The sequence below is a fragment of the Phyllostomus discolor genome, chromosome 4, assembly GCF_004126475.2.
Source record: "Phyllostomus discolor isolate MPI-MPIP mPhyDis1 chromosome 4, mPhyDis1.pri.v3, whole genome shotgun sequence".
Taxonomy (NCBI): domain Eukaryota; kingdom Metazoa; phylum Chordata; class Mammalia; order Chiroptera; family Phyllostomidae; genus Phyllostomus; species Phyllostomus discolor.
In genome coordinates, this window is record NC_040906.2 from 204,917,810 (window position 1) to 204,932,447 (window position 14,638).

At 61.0% G+C, this 14,638-nt stretch overlaps 1 protein-coding gene across 1 annotated transcript in view; it reads left to right on the top strand.

Annotated features, from left to right (window-relative positions):
- Nucleotides 1-14,638, top strand: part of IGF2R (insulin like growth factor 2 receptor) — a 98,184-nt gene that overhangs the window by 30,756 nt on the left and 52,790 nt on the right. Inside the window, exons 4-10 of the mRNA XM_028509663.2 lie at nt 1,007-1,105; nt 5,392-5,524; nt 8,143-8,272; nt 9,941-10,046; nt 12,545-12,707; nt 12,879-13,050; nt 13,908-14,011. Of these exons, the coding sequence (XP_028365464.1) occupies nt 1,007-1,105; nt 5,392-5,524; nt 8,143-8,272; nt 9,941-10,046; nt 12,545-12,707; nt 12,879-13,050; nt 13,908-14,011 (907 nt within the window). The remainder of the gene's footprint in view (nt 1-1,006; nt 1,106-5,391; nt 5,525-8,142; nt 8,273-9,940; nt 10,047-12,544; nt 12,708-12,878; nt 13,051-13,907; nt 14,012-14,638) is intronic.

Sequence of the window (14,638 nt, forward strand, 5' to 3'; positions counted from 1 at the left end):
TCTTGCTGTCTGCGTAGTGCACGTGACTTTTAAATTTTAATCTTTAGCATTTAGGAAGGACTCGCAGTAACGAGTGGCTAGCTTTTTATGAAAAGCAGTTTGTCCACAGAGCCTGGGAATGTTGTCTGATCAGAGTAAGAACCCACGTATTTAGAAAAACGAGGGTGAGTGAGACTCTCGCAGCCTCCAGATTGCTTTAACACGCTGTGTTAGACTTTGCGGAGGCCGACGGGTCCTCAGGCCCACAGTGTCTCGCCTCGAGGACCTGACAGAACTTACGTCGTGAAGTTGGGGCCAGCCTGTCGTTTGCACTGTGCCGTCCATGTTGAAACCGTGGGGAAGACTTTGTTTGCAGTGCCATGAAAGACGGAAGTGTGTGTTAGGGAATAAGCTAGACGCTGTTTAAATTTTAACCCATCGTGTTCAAGAACTCCGAGTTTGCCACAGAGGAGCCAGCATCGGGAAGAACTGTGGGTTTGCACAGGGGAGTGGAAATTCAGGACCCGCCCAGCCGAGCCAGCGAGCTGGGCCGCAGTTTGGAGCCAGCCCCGGCTGCTGCGGCGTGGGGGAGGGGCGGGGCGCCTGCAGCCCGCGCTGGTGCAGGAGCTCGGTTGGGCCTGGGTGGGCCTCCTCCCTCGCTTACAGGAAGCGTGAGGTCACATTTTCTGGCTTTGATTTTGCTGGCATTTGCTGAAGAGAACATTTGGCGTTGGAGGGGATGGGGACCCGGAGGATTACTTCCCATGAGTTTACTGTACTCGCATAGTTGGGGCAGTAGAGCAGCTTTGGCCTGCTCGTTCCAAAATTCCAGCGTGATTTCGTGAGGCCTTTGTCTCAGAGTTTTTGGGTCGGGGAGCTTCACGATGACTTTGTTGAAACTAAACGGTTGCCTTCTCCCGGCCGCCCCCTGGTTGCTACTTTTAAAATTTCCCTCCACTGTTGCTCGCTCTAAAAAAAGGAAACTCGACACTGTGCAGCGCGGTAACTTTTAACGTGTGTTTGATAGGGGACTCCGGAGTTTGTCACCGCAGCAGACTGCGTGCACTACTTCGAGTGGAGGACCACGGCCGCCTGCAAGAAAGACGTGTTTAAAGCTAATAAAGAGGTAACGAGGGCGCTTCCCCGTGACATGCTTGTGCAGCACATCCTGGGACCCTGACGGCTTGACGTATCAGGGTGGGAACCTTTTTTGGTTTTCAAGCTCCATTTGAGCAGAGGATATCATGTGATTGAGTTGTTAAAATGGTTCCGTGTGATTCTTATTTTAGGACAGGGCATTTGAAATAAATAGCCCAGGGTGTGATTGAAATAGAATGGCCCACCCACAGAAGGCAAGTTCGCTCTTGGCTTCTGGTCCTGCGCGGCTTGGCCACTAAGGGACATCAGGGGACGGGGGTTCGGGGTACTCCCTCTGCCTGTGGGTACTATCTCCACACTTTGGGGGGGTTTCTGGATGGTGAGTCCAGGCCAGGTGGTCTGAGCCTGCCGGTTCCTCGCCAGCCCCCCTCAGAGGCTGGAAGACTGTTACCACTCCTTCCATTCTTCCTGTGGTGTGCGGTCAGGTCGTTCTTGGTGATCCACGACGTATCCTGTTCCCCGGGCTGGGGCTTCCAAGGCTGGCTCCGCCGAGGGGCTCCCCCTGGCGCTGCCCTGGCCGGTACCCCCCCTTCCGACTCTCCCCCTGGCACCGCCCGGGGCCTCCCGCCTGCTTTCCTGTGCTCACGGCGCGGGGCGGGGGGACGGCAGTCTCTGTGGGTTGTTGTTACTCTCTCTTTACTGTTAGTTTTCTGTTCTGGAGGATCGGGTTCCAAGCCTCAGGAGCCGGGAACTGACAAATGGGAGCCGTTTCCACGGATGGTCTGCTACAGTGTCACGTAGGGAGGGTGAAAGGAGATCCATTCGTTTTTAAAAAGTGCAGCTGGAGGAGATGACTTGTAACGGACGGTCCCGGGGTTTTCACGTCTGGCAGACCGGCAAGAGGCGGGATGGGCCGCTGCACGCGGGGCGGAGGCAGCACGCCGTGTCCAGCAGGGAGTGTGAGGAGTGGTCTGCGTGCAGAGCGGACCGTGTGAGAAGAAGCAAGGCCACGAGGAATGGCCCCGATCTTTCGGGGGTGGATGGCGTGAAATGTAAACTTCACGTTTGCATCGAAGGCTGAACTGCCGACATCCAGTTAGCGGCGGGAAAAGCTGCTCAGAGCTGCAGGGCTGGCCTGCTGCCCCTCTGGTGGAGGGGGGGGCCCTCAGTCCTCAGGAGGCCCTCGGGTGTCCCTTGGCGGCCCCCTTGCTCCAGCCTGACAGCGCTGCTGCCCGCATTCCTGCCTCCACGGTGCGTCCCCCCTCCCTCAGTGTGCTGAGCTGACAGTGGCCTCTCCCGTCGCCTCAGGAAAAACGGCTTTCCAAATTAAAGGAGGGAAGAAATAGCGGTCTGTTTTCTTTTCTTTTTTTTTTTTTTTTTTTTGCTGCGTGTGGTAGGTCACAAGTCACAAACGACAGCCTGTGGGCCAGGTCCCACCCCGGTGTGTGTTTGCACAGCCTGAGAAGTAAGCAGGGCCTTCACATGTTTACAGGCTTGTACATACGCAAAGAAGAGTACATAGCAGAGACCAACGTGACTGACACAGCCCAAAACATTCACTCTGTGGCCCCTTTTAGGAGAAGTGTGCCCTGTACTGAATTGGTCATTTGGGGTGGAGGGGATGGTAGGGGTATTTTTTTTTTCTCTAAACAGGATTGTTGATGCCCTGGCTGGCGTAGCTCAGTGGATTGAGCACGGGCTGCGAACCAAAGTGTCCCAGGTTCGATTCCCAGTCAGCGTACATGCCTGGGTTGCAGGCCATAGCCCCCAGCAACTGCACATTGATGTTTCTCTCTCTCTTTCTCCCTCCCTTTCCTCTCTAAAAATAAATAAATAAAATCTTAAAAAAGAGGAAGAAGTAAAATTTAAAAATAAATAAATAAATAAATAAACAGGGTCGTCGACTGTCCCTGAGACACCGGTCTGACGGCTCATGAGAAATGTCGCGGCTTGTTCCACGCTGGTCCCTGGGTCTGGCCGGCAGCTGGGGCTGTTCCCTTCCGTCTCCGTCTGGTGCCGGCCCCTGCTGGGCGAGGCAGTGTGCGTTCCGCTAGGTTTTGAAAGGCTTCTTCCCGTCCGGAGCCCGTGGACCAAAGGTGTGGGGGCAGGTCCCTGCTCCCGGGCTGGGGAGCCTTCTGCCCCGGGTGCGGGTGCGCGGGACGGCGAGACCGAAGAGCGTGTGGCTGCGGGAGCGGCCTCGCTGGGGCCGTTCTCGGGTCTCAATGAAGCACACACACACTTTCCTCCGTCTTCGGCAGCATGCGCTCGCCCCTCCCCGCGGGCCGCGGTGTGACCTCGGAGATCACGTTCAGTGCTTTGTGTCCTTGTAAATACAGCAGGACTTCTTTGAAATGGGATCCAGACTTGGTTTAGGGTTGGTGTGCTTGTGGTTTCCACACCATATTCCTTTTGTCTCCTCGTTTCTTTGGCTGGCGGGGCTTTGTCGGCTGTGGGACGCTTCGACGGGCAGAGGTCCTGGCTGTTCGGACCGTGCCTTTGGAAGCTGCCTCTCCGAGGCCCATGCAGGGGGTTCTCGGAGGGCTTTTTTTTTTTTAAGATCATTCCCTTAACGCGCCGTGGACGTGCACCCCCTCCCACAGCACTCGTGGAAACACAGAGAAGTCAGGACGTCCCGGAGTCCCACAGACACGGCCTACGCGTGGCGCTCACAAGGCCGGCTCAGTGCGTGGGGCATGGAGCATGGGGCGTGGGGCGTGCAGCTGGCAGCCGGCCCATCCCAACCGCTGCCTTCCCTCCCGCTCTCACGACCGTCTCCACTGCTCCGCTCCGCGGGGCAGGAAGTGGGAGGGCCTCCCCCAGGAGCCCGCGCTCTCCAGCTCTGTGGGCGCAGGGCTGGGCGTGTCTGTAATTCCTTCCTGGCCTGGGGAGCCGGCCAGAGGCGGCTGGCTGCCTGGAGCGGGGGTCTGAGCACCACGCTTCCTGGAACCCCTCAGGCCTCCTGTGGACTCGGGCTGGTTCAGAACCACGAGTTCTTGTTTCAGACGGGGCCCCGTTTTTCCTCCCCTCCAGCCGAGGGCCAGCTGCTCCTTCTCTGTCCTCGGCTTGCATTTTGTAGCTGGAGAGGTGGCTTCTCCCTCTTCTCCCTCTTAAGTCTGACCTGTCAGCTTGAACCTCTTTGGAGTTCGTGTTTCTGTGTTATATTCTGGGGAATGACAAGCTTCCAGTTTACAGTGTTGTGTGCACGCTGTGGTTTCTTCTGCTGGGACCCGGGCACGGTCCACAGGGGTGCCTTTATGTCAGTTTAGATGACTTCTTTAAAGCATTGTGGGGGTGCCCTTCCCGTGGGGTGGAGCCTGAGGCTTGGCCTCCGGCCCTCGGACCTCACCGGCCGGTCTGTTGCCTCTCCCAGGACCAGATGGGCCAGCCTCCCCAGTTTTCGGCGGGATCTGATCAGCACTTCGGGCCGTGGCAGACTTGGCCTTAAGGCTCTGGTTGCGTGGAGGTCGCTTGTCCCTGAGCCTGTGCAGAGATGCACGCTGTTGGTTTTCTCCGTTAGCTCTCCCTGAGATCTCGGAAAACAGGCCGGGGCGGAGGTTAGTGGGTCAGAGCATTCCTGCGGGTGTGAGAGCATCCTTTGAAGGAAAAACTGAAAGCTAAATAGCAAGCAGTTAACCTTTGTAAGTGGACCTGCGTGTGCATGGCTTCAATCAAAAGGACAACATTTTAGGAAAATGATGAAAGAAACGACTTTGAAATGATTGCAGAGACTATGAGTTTTCAGTGTATTTTTTTTTCGCACGGGCGTTTGAAACGAGGTCAGCGCGTTGTTTTGGAAATGAGACCGACAGGGGTGTTCCCAGTAAAGACATGGCAGTGGGGGGGGTGGGGGTTGGTGTCTGGGCTCCCAGGACCCTTCCTGGTCCTGGACACCCCTGTGGGCCTGGTCACTTTGCCTTCAGAGGTAGGCGGAGCTGTTTCAAGCGCAGGATCTTGCCAACTCCCATGGGCTCCTTGACATTTTAAAAATAAGGGGCCGTTAGTTCATGGAGACGAGAGAGTGGTCGTAAATCAGAACCCAGGGAGGGCGGGGGAAACAGAGGCCCCGAGGAGGAACCCGCCTTCCTGTGTCCCTGAACAAACGGATGTTAGGTTGCGGGCACGGTCCTGAGCCTCGCCACAGCGGAGACGGCATCCCCTGTCCTCGGGGGAGCGTGCTCTCTGGGGGAAGGGGACAAGCCAGCCCGCGGCCGCGCCTGGCCACACCCATGGGTGCTGGGAGGAAAATCCCGGAAGGTGGGTGGGCACGGGAGGCGGAGAGCGACCGGCCACTGACTCTCCTCTCCCCCCCGCCAGGTGCCGTGCTACGCCTTTGACGGGGAGCTCAAGAAGCATGACTTGAACCCGCTGATCAAGACCAGCAGCGCCTACCTGGTGGACGACTCGGACCCGGAGTCTTCCCTGTTCATCAATGTCTGCAGAGACATAGGTCTGAGTCCCGGCGGGGGTGGGGGGGGGCACCTGGGCGTGGGCTGGTGGCGGGTCTCTCGGGGGGCTTCCACATCTTTGCCCTTCCGCTGCCCGTGTGCCCCTATGTGGGGGGCCACGTCACTGTGAGGCCGTCCAAGAAAGCTGTCACCCCAACAGATGTTCTCTGGGCCTGGCCCACCCCTCGGCCTCGAGGAAATTCTGACTCTGTCTCAGATTCCTTCCAAACTGTGGGTCCATGCGGTGTGTCCTCTCTGCCGGACCCTTGGGGTTTCAAGGTTCTCGAGGAACTCGTACTTCCTTCCAGTGAGACGGGCGAGAGTGGACTGGGTCGGGGGGCTGGCTGCTGAGGAGCGGAAGGGGTCAGCACTCCCAGGAGGCCGAGGGAGCCCGGGGTGTCTCCCTGGCTCTGTCCTGAGTCCCTGGGCTCCGAGCTGTAGGCTGGGGACTGGGGGGAGAGCGTTGCCCAGAGCCCTTTGGGCACTTGGTCGTGACACGTATCCTGTCCTGGGATGACATCGCTCCTGGCCTTCTCTGAAGGTGCCAGCGCTCGGGTGGGAAGCTTGGGGGGCATCGGCTAAATCCACGGGGGCTGTATGTGGCCTTCATCTGGAAGGACTGTGAGAAGTCTCAGTGAGCCCCCTGCCTGTCTGCCCACGGCCCCTAGGAGGAAGCCAGCTCCCTGTTCCTCCGAGGGCTGCGCGCCGTCGGCCCCTGCAGGCCAGGTGGGGCCTGACGCTCTGCCTGCAGCGGTGGCAAACTCTGCTCGTGGTGAACTAAGAAATCATCGTTTCCTGGGTTCCTTACATTCTCATTTCTCACACCGTTCATAGGACTTTGGCCTTAGAAAAGTGGGGAAAATGGTAAAAAAAAAAAAAAAGTCAGTCTGTGAGGGTATATTGCTGGGTCGCGGGTACATGCAGATTAGTGTACAATTATCCTTTAAATTGTACCCACATGGCATGTACCACTCGGGTTGTTATTTCCAGACGGTTCTACAAAGTGACGCTTTCACGGACGTGGTTCGCCAGGAGTGGCCGGCGACCGTGCTCGGTTTCGTGAGCCGGGCCTCCGGCACGGCTCGTGTTTCTCTTTCAGAAAAACAGAGTCGGACAGAGTCTGTGTCGCACGTGGGTCTGTAGGTCAAACTCGATTATAAAGTGGAAGGGTTGTGTAGGTGATCGGATTCTGAAATAATTCGCCATTTTAGTTCGGAAAACATTTGGATTTCTGTTTTGTTTTTTTTTTTAAATCATTTCGAGGATTATTTGGCTTCTCTGGATGCATTCTTGCACAGTCATTTTCTTCCCGGTTTACTGGCCATTTGAGTTGAATTTTCAGGGAGGTGGACTCATACTGGAGGTGCCCCAGCCGTGGTCGGGGCGCCCTGCAGGCCCCGGGAACCGCTCCGAGCCTCAGGCTGGGTTCAGAAGCGACCCTCACAGCCCCTGGACGGTGGCGGCCTTCCTGCCGTCTAACTGGGCACACTGGGGGGCACCGGCCTTGCTCTCTGTCTCCGGGGTCCCAAGCAGCCCGTCCCCTACGCGCCACCAGGGGCGAGGAGCCCACGGCCCGTGGACACTCCCTGCGGGCTGACCCGCCTGGGGGGCGCACAGTTCCGTCTTGCAGGCCTGAGTGCCGAAGGTTCTCCTTTGCACCCTCTGGTGGCTCCTCACAGCAAACTGGAGAAGACACGGTGGTCCCCCCCTCCCCCCGCCCCTGCCCAAGTCCAGTGATGTTTACTCCTTCATTCTGAACCCCTGTGTAATGCTGGGCACCCATTTAGGCCCCGAGTCCCTTGACCAGGGGACGTGCCTGCTCTTCTTGAGCTCGTGGTCCCGTGGAAGGTGTGTGGACTAGGTGTCAGGTGCGGTAGGTGACGATCAGCAAGTGGCACAGTGCATGGGGCACAGTGTATGGGGGGACTCATGCTCGGCGGCCAGCAGTCTGCACCGTCTGAGCCTTGTTCTGGGCACGTGTCCTGTGTTCTTTTCCTTACCCCCCTCCCCCGCCCCCCCCCCCCCCCCCCCCCCCCCGCCTGTGAGGTGGTGCGGGGCCGTGAGAGCCGTGCGTGTGGTTAGACCCAGGTTGTGGTGGAAGTCACTGGTGGGTCGAAGGTCTGGACCCAGAGCCATCTGTGCTTCCTGGCTTGAACCCCCTCGCCTTCACACACACCCAGGCAGCGCCTGCATTTTCCAGCCTGGGCATAGATGGGAAGGGGATGGTGCTGAAGTCACTGTGTCTCCCGGAGGGGGCGGGGACATTCCTTGACTTCAGTGAACATCGTGACCCCTGCAGATAGGGCGCCTCTCAGGTGCCAGGTGGGGCGCGGGCGTCTCGCATTCCTTCCCCCCACACCTGCCCACAGCCCTGCGGGGCGCGGGGGTGGGGGCACCTCACTCTCTTCACAGCACACAGGCAGGCAGGTCACCGGCTGTGCAGGGCCTCGGAATGGAATGTGGCCCTGCCTCTTTCTTCCCTCCGGACTTCACCCTTGTGTTACTTGTGGGGACCCTGGAAAACGCGATCATTTTCTTAAAGGGACCCCGGGCCTAAGGTTACGCGTGATTGCCACTCCTGACGCGTAACCCCACGAACGGCCTGTGTGATGTCTTGCAGACACGCTACGGGACGCCAGCCCGCAGCTGCGCGCCTGCCCCATGGGCACCGCCGCCTGCCTGGTGCGCGGGGGCCAGGCCCTGGACGTCGGGCGGCCCAAGGAGGGCCTGAAGCTGGTGAGCAAGGACAGGTCAGTGTGCGGCCGGCGTGCTCGTCGTCCTCAGCAGGCTCCCCGGTGTGGTGCCTGGGAAAGGATGCCTCCCCCTCCCCACTCTGCGCCACGTGCTTGCAGAGTCCCTAGTCGTCGCCGGGAGTCCCCTCGGCACTGCGTGTGTCTCAGGGCTGTGAGAATGTGTACCCGGACCCAGCCCACGTGTGACAGCCCCCAAAGGCGTGTCCTGACATGCTGGCCCGGCAGGCCGCCCTCGAAGCTGATGACCCCGTGTCCGGGTTTATCTGCCGGTTGTAGGCGGCATCCTGGAGGGTGGGGGGCAGGAAGGGCCGTTGGCTGGCTTCCTTCCAGGGTGTGGAGCCTGCTTCCCGGTGGGGAAGCCCCCTGAGGCCCCGGGGTCTCGGGGCAGGGTGTGTGGGTCCTCACGCCGACACTCTTCTCCTGCCGCGGTGCCTGGCGTGGCTGGGAGACGCTTATCTCCAGGGTCCGCGCAGGAGCACGGCCCGAACTGCAGGGACCAAGCGTCTCCGTTGTCCCCCGGTGGCAGGGCCTTTGGCGGCCGCCTCGAGACGGGCGCTCTGGTCTGGCGCTGGTGGCGTGTCACGCTGCAGTCGTGGGCAGTCCCGGGAAGACGCTGGAGCATACCTGAAACTCAGAGTGCCCGGGGGGCGTCCGTGTGTGTGTCTGTGCCGGTTGGCCGGGGCTGCTGTTGACGGAGGCCCGCAGACGGTGGTCTGCTCTCTGCTCCGGAGGCCAGGCGTCCGAGCTGTCGCAGCGCCGGCTCCTCCTGAGGCCACGGCCCTTGGCTTGTTGGTGTCCGACTTCTCCCCGTGTTCCTCCGTGTGCCCTGATCTCCTCCTCTTATGAGGACACCAGACACACCTGAGGAGGGCCTCCCTACCTGGTCACCTTACCCGTTACGCAGTCACCTCCTTGGAGGCCTCGTCCCCAAACACTGGCACGTGCTGAGGTACTGGGGTTTGGGCTTCGCCGTGAATTGGAGGGTGGGTGGGGCAGGACACGTAACCTAGCCTGTCACGGGGCTCTAAGTGACAGATGGGTGGTTTTTCGCACCAGGAGGGCTTTGTAGAATGTGGGCATTGGTGAAAGCCAAGCTTGTCTTCTGAGCAAAGGCGGGCCACGTGTGTTTGGTGGTGCTGTGGCAGGCAGCCCGCCTGGAGCCCTGGCCCATCCCAAGGGGGTGGGGGGGTCCACACACCCCACAGTGGGCCGGCCTCCCCCACTGTCCCCCCCACCGTCCTCCCTCACCCCCGCCACTGCACACACGCACGCTCCGCCGGCTCCAGGTTAACCCGGGAGCGTTGGCCCGCACTCAGAAGTTGTTCTTTGGAGAGGAAGCGGCCGTGCAGCCTGTGACCTGCTCAGCTGTGTTTGTTTCGTTTTGGGAGAGTATTTATAATATTTTTTTTGTTTGACTCGAACAGCTTTTCTTCGTATTTACACTTGCACACTGACCGTTCTGTTTATTTTTCAAAGAAAACAGCACTTATTGAAGTTTACTTTGACATGGTTGCTTTTTTTTCGAATGGAAGCGAGTCGACGTTGCACTGTGTGGTGGCTTCTTTTACGTTTTAACCTCCCTTCCGCTCCCGTGTGCTCAGGCGAATGGCACCCGATACATTCAGACGCCATCGATACTTTTGTAACGCTGTTCTCTCCACGCAGGCTCGTCCTGACCTATGTGAGAGAAGAGGCAGGGAAGCCAGACTTCTGTGAGGGTCACAGTCCGGCAGTGACCGTCACGTTTGTCTGCCCGTCAGAGCGCCGAGAGGTGAGTGGCTTGGCCGCCGTCACTTCCCTGTGGCGCGTGGAGCCCGTGAGCACGGGCTGGGGCGGGGCGGGGTCCTGGGTGCAGGTGCCAATCGAGGTGGACCGCTCGGCCGCCCGGGTGGCTCCTGGGGACGGCTCGCGCTCTGCTGTGCCTCAGCCCCCCGGAGGGGCCTCTGGATGTCAGTGCAGGCAGGGGCTTTGTTCCAGGGTCTGGGGGGGGTGACTGACTCCCAGTGGCTCACGGACAGAGTTTCAGGATGCTCATAATTCACGATGGTTCGCATGGCAGTTGGAAAAGCCCTCCGCCCTACCCCAAACCCTGATGTCACGGCGGTTGTTGGAGGAGGAAGCTGGGTAAAAGTAGCTAATGAACGCCCAGAAACACGGCGAAGCAATGCAGAGGACAGACGGGGGTCCTGATGGGGGAGGACCGTGGCTGGAAGGAGGGCGCCCGCAGGCTCCTGGGCGGGGGGGCTGCGCCCCTGCCCGCCCACCTGCCGAGCCCGAGCTGCTGGCAGCTCAGCTGCCCCACCCCCTGGCCTTTGCCACAGTCGGACACAGCTGCAAACCCCTGGAGGGTAGGGGTGGCCTGGGCCGTGCTTGGCCGGGGCCCGGGGGTGCTGCACGCAGCAGCAGTGGTTAAGTGTCGGAGCAGACGTGGGTGCTGGTGGCAGGGAGACGCCCCGGAGAGGAGGGGCACGGCCTTCTCCTACTTGATGTCTCCTCTCCTGACAGACGGAGCTAGGGGTGGAATTCTTTTGCCTGGGAGCCGTACTGCCCCTCCCCCCAAACACGTGTGGCATTTGCTCTGGTTTCGGGCTGGCCCCTGGCCTGCTTTGTGTGCTGGGTCACAGGGACAGATGGTTAGTCTCGGCCAGCTTTCCATCTTGTGTCCTGGGACTCCTAGGGCCCTCGGGGGCAGCTTCCTGAGGACCCAGGGGCTGAGCAGCACCCGCGTCAGTTCTGGCTGGGACACTGAGGAAAAGGGGTTTGTGCTCTCCGTCCGCCCCACCCGTGGGAGTGGGACTCTTGTTAGCCCGACCAGACGTTCTCAGCCGGCCGTGTGTCTTTCCTCGTTCCTTCCGCACGCAGGGAGGATGGTCTTCCCGGCTCATGGGGGCACAGGCAGGAGCCTCCCCCCTTCTCCCTGGGGTGCAGCGTACTTGGTGGTGTCGGCGCGAGGGGGTGCCTGTCCTGCTTATCTGCTCCCCGGGCAGGACGGGGGTTGCACATGATACCTTAATACCCGAAGGTTTATTCAAGCATTTACGCCGGGTCATCAGATACTTTTAGGAGCTGGGGTTTTCGTGAACATTTTACTTTGTCATGTGAACCCTTTTTAAAAAGGCTTTATTGAATTTACAAACTAAAGTTGACCTGGTTTAAGTGCAATTTCATGGTTGTTGCACTTGGTCTGTAGTAACAGACTTGGCCAGCCATCGCCACTGTGGAAGGTTCGGGCGCTCCCCCCGCCCCCGAACCCCCGCCCCGCCCAGGAACCCCCGTGTGGTCACCCCTCCCCGGCACTGCCCCGCCAAGGCAGCCACGGGCCTGCCTCTGGCTCCGAGGGCTTGCCTCTCCTGGGCGTCTGGTAGACGTGAGCCGCACACTGTGTGGCCTTTGTGTCCAGCTCCTCTCGCTGGGCGCTGGGCAGCCCGTTGCCAGACGCCTGCCTCTCCCGGCCGAGCGGTCACAGCCCGGTGTTGAGTCAGACAGACGGAGCCGGCCTTGCGGCCTCGCAGCCTATTCATCGCCCGGCCTGTGTGTGCAGACCCAGCGCCGGGGACTGGGGACCGGGGACCGGGCCTGGCCCGGGGCAGGCGCTGGGTAAACACGTGCGGGGAGGCCGTGCTCAGGAGCGGCTGTGCCTGAGGCCGTGAGCAGCAGCTGTCCCCCCCAGCCGTGGTTAATGGCGGCGACACTGCCCTGCAGGAAGCAGTGACCTCGTAGCCTCGGCATCCCGTTCGCGCTGGAGGCTCCCGTGGGGACCGCACGCTGGCTGCCAGAGTCCAGCCAGAGGCTGAGGCTGTGCTTCCCCCGGGGCGGGAGCAGGTTACAGGTTACAGGTGAGGTGAGCCCAGCTCCCCTCCCACAGTCTCAGGAAAGGGGTTAAGAACCGGCTGCCTAGATGCTCACGCACGCCGCAGCACCCACCCAGCCCAGGGTGGGGGGGGGGGTTGCCCTGCTGGCCCAGGCCCCACAGCACTTCTGATTGAAAGGCCAGCCGGCCCGCACGCCCCTCCCAGGCCCCGGCTGCCAGCCGAGGCCGCGGGAGCCAGGTGACGCTGAGTCCAGGGCGGCGGACCTGTCGGCGGGGGACCCGAGCCGAATAATCGAATAATAGGCGGAGGGCTGGCTGCTGGGGTTCAGAAACAGGAGCAGAAAGACGTGAGAACCCAGCAGCCTCCTCGCGAAAAGCTTTCCAGAGGCACGGAAGACCTGCGTCCGCGCCGTGTTCTCCAAATTTAATTTCGTGCCTTTTTAAACCGTTCCCGGCAGGGCACCGTTCCCAAGCTCACGGCCAAATCCAACTGCCGCTACGAGGTGGAGTGGGTCACCGAGTACGCCTGCCACCGGGACTACCTGGAGAGCAGCAACTGCTCCCTGAGCAGCGAGCAGCACGACATCACCGTTGACCTGCAGCCGCTGCGGCAGGACAGAGGTGAGCCCGGCCGTGAGGGCCGGGTGACGGGCCCCCCCACCCCATCCCTGCTCCCCCGGCCCCCCAGGTGGGCGGTTCAGAAGGAAGTTCAGGTTGAGTGAAGCCGGGTCGTCCCTTTCTTAGCACTCGAGAGCGTGACAAGGCCCCTCCTCCTCGTCCCCTCCCCTCCAGGCCGCTACTACTCCGCCGATGGGAAGGAGTACGTGTTCTACCTGAACGTCTGTGGAGAAACCGAGGCAAACCCCAAGGTCTGCGGTGGGCGACAGGCGGCCGTCTGCCAGGCGAAGAAGCCCGACTTGACTCAAGTCAAAGTGGCCGGAAAATTCCAGAATCAGACTCTCCGGTGTGTAAACAGCCTTTCTGTGCTTCCCCAAGTGCATTGTGTCTGTCCTTGTAAAACGTAGCCGACCTCCCTTGTCCCCTTCCTCCCCCGCCGTCCCCGAGGCGGGGCGGTCAGGGGGCGGTCAGGGGGCTGGCGTCCCCCCGGGCCCGGTGAGGGGCCTCCTGTCCCCAGACAGCGGGGATGTGTCCCCTGGCTCCACAATGGATGGCTTCTGTTCAACCTCTCTGCTTTACGACCCATTGTTTGCAAGGAGCCACACTGGAGGAGAGCCGTTGAGTTCATTAGCTCACAGTGGACGCGGCCCTTGTGTTTTAAAATGTGTCTCCCCGAGCTTCCCTGTTCCTCGGGCGCTTCCTGGGGCGTCTGGAGTGCCGTCGAGGGCGTCACTCAGAAGCTCTAAACCAGTGAGAGCACGCAGTCAGGGCGGCTCTCATGACTGGGTGGGTGGCGACGGTCACGGCACACACATCAGAAGTGGTCTCCTGGAGATAGGGGTTGTCCGGCGTCCCTCAGGAGAGGCTGGGGGTACGGCAGCAGCTGTGCGCTTCTCGGCCTTTGTCTCGGGCGTACGGAGTCCAGAGAGGAGAGCGGAGGAGCCTCCGCGCCCCCAGCAGGACCCTCGGCGCGCACGTGCTCGCAGCCCGTGGCTGCTTGGAAGGGAGAGGACGCCGAGCCTGCACGAGGGCAGTTCGTTTCCCTCCGACACGGCTCCCCCAGCAGGCAGGGGCGTGTGGTGCCGTGTCAGTGACGACGGGTCAGGCGTGTGCCAAGGGCTCGACGTGGAAATGTTTCCAGAGGCGAGTTTCTGTCGTGGTTTTCTGGCCAACACGCACACTCCTGTCCCCCCAAAAACCCAGGTACTCCGACGGGGACCTCACCCTGACCTACCTCGGCGGCGACGAGTGCAGCTCCGGCTTCCAGCGCATGAGCGTCATCAACTTCGAGTGCAACGAGACCGCGGGTGAGTGCGAGTGCCCTGGGCTGGGCTGCGCCCCCGGGGCCGGGGGCCGGGTGGGCAAGGAATGCTGAATGGGGCAGCCGCCCAGCCGGCCCTGGGCGTGGCCGCCTCCCGTCCCCAGACGAGGCAGGGGTGCCCAGCCAGCGACACACACATCCTGTTTCCATTTTCCTCCGCGCTCTGTTTGTTTTGGGAGCGGGCCCGGCCCTGGGCCCGCGCCGGGATGGAGTCTCTGTCTTGGATTGTGGCTCACACCAGAGTGTGGGCAGATCCAGCACGGTGGGCCTGCCGTCCAGTGTGGGGCGGCGGCAAACACCACTTTGCTTTTACAAACGGAGTTTCAGGATGCGTCTCGGAGGTGGCGGCCTGGTGCTGGAGGCTGGGTTTCGGTTTTTCGGAGTGACTGGGAGACGCCTCCTTGCAGTCACGGCGGCCCTGGCGTTCCAGAAAGCCACGCTGCCCTCCCCCCAGGAAGTCCTGGACCCGGTTTGCGTGGGCAGGGAGGGGATGGCCTCCCTCATCCTCAGGGAGCTGTCCTGTCCGTGGGCCTCCAAGCTGCGGCCCCAGGCGTCCCGCCGGCCGGGTCCTGCTGTCCCCACACAGTGGCACAGGCACTCAGGGCTGCTGCAC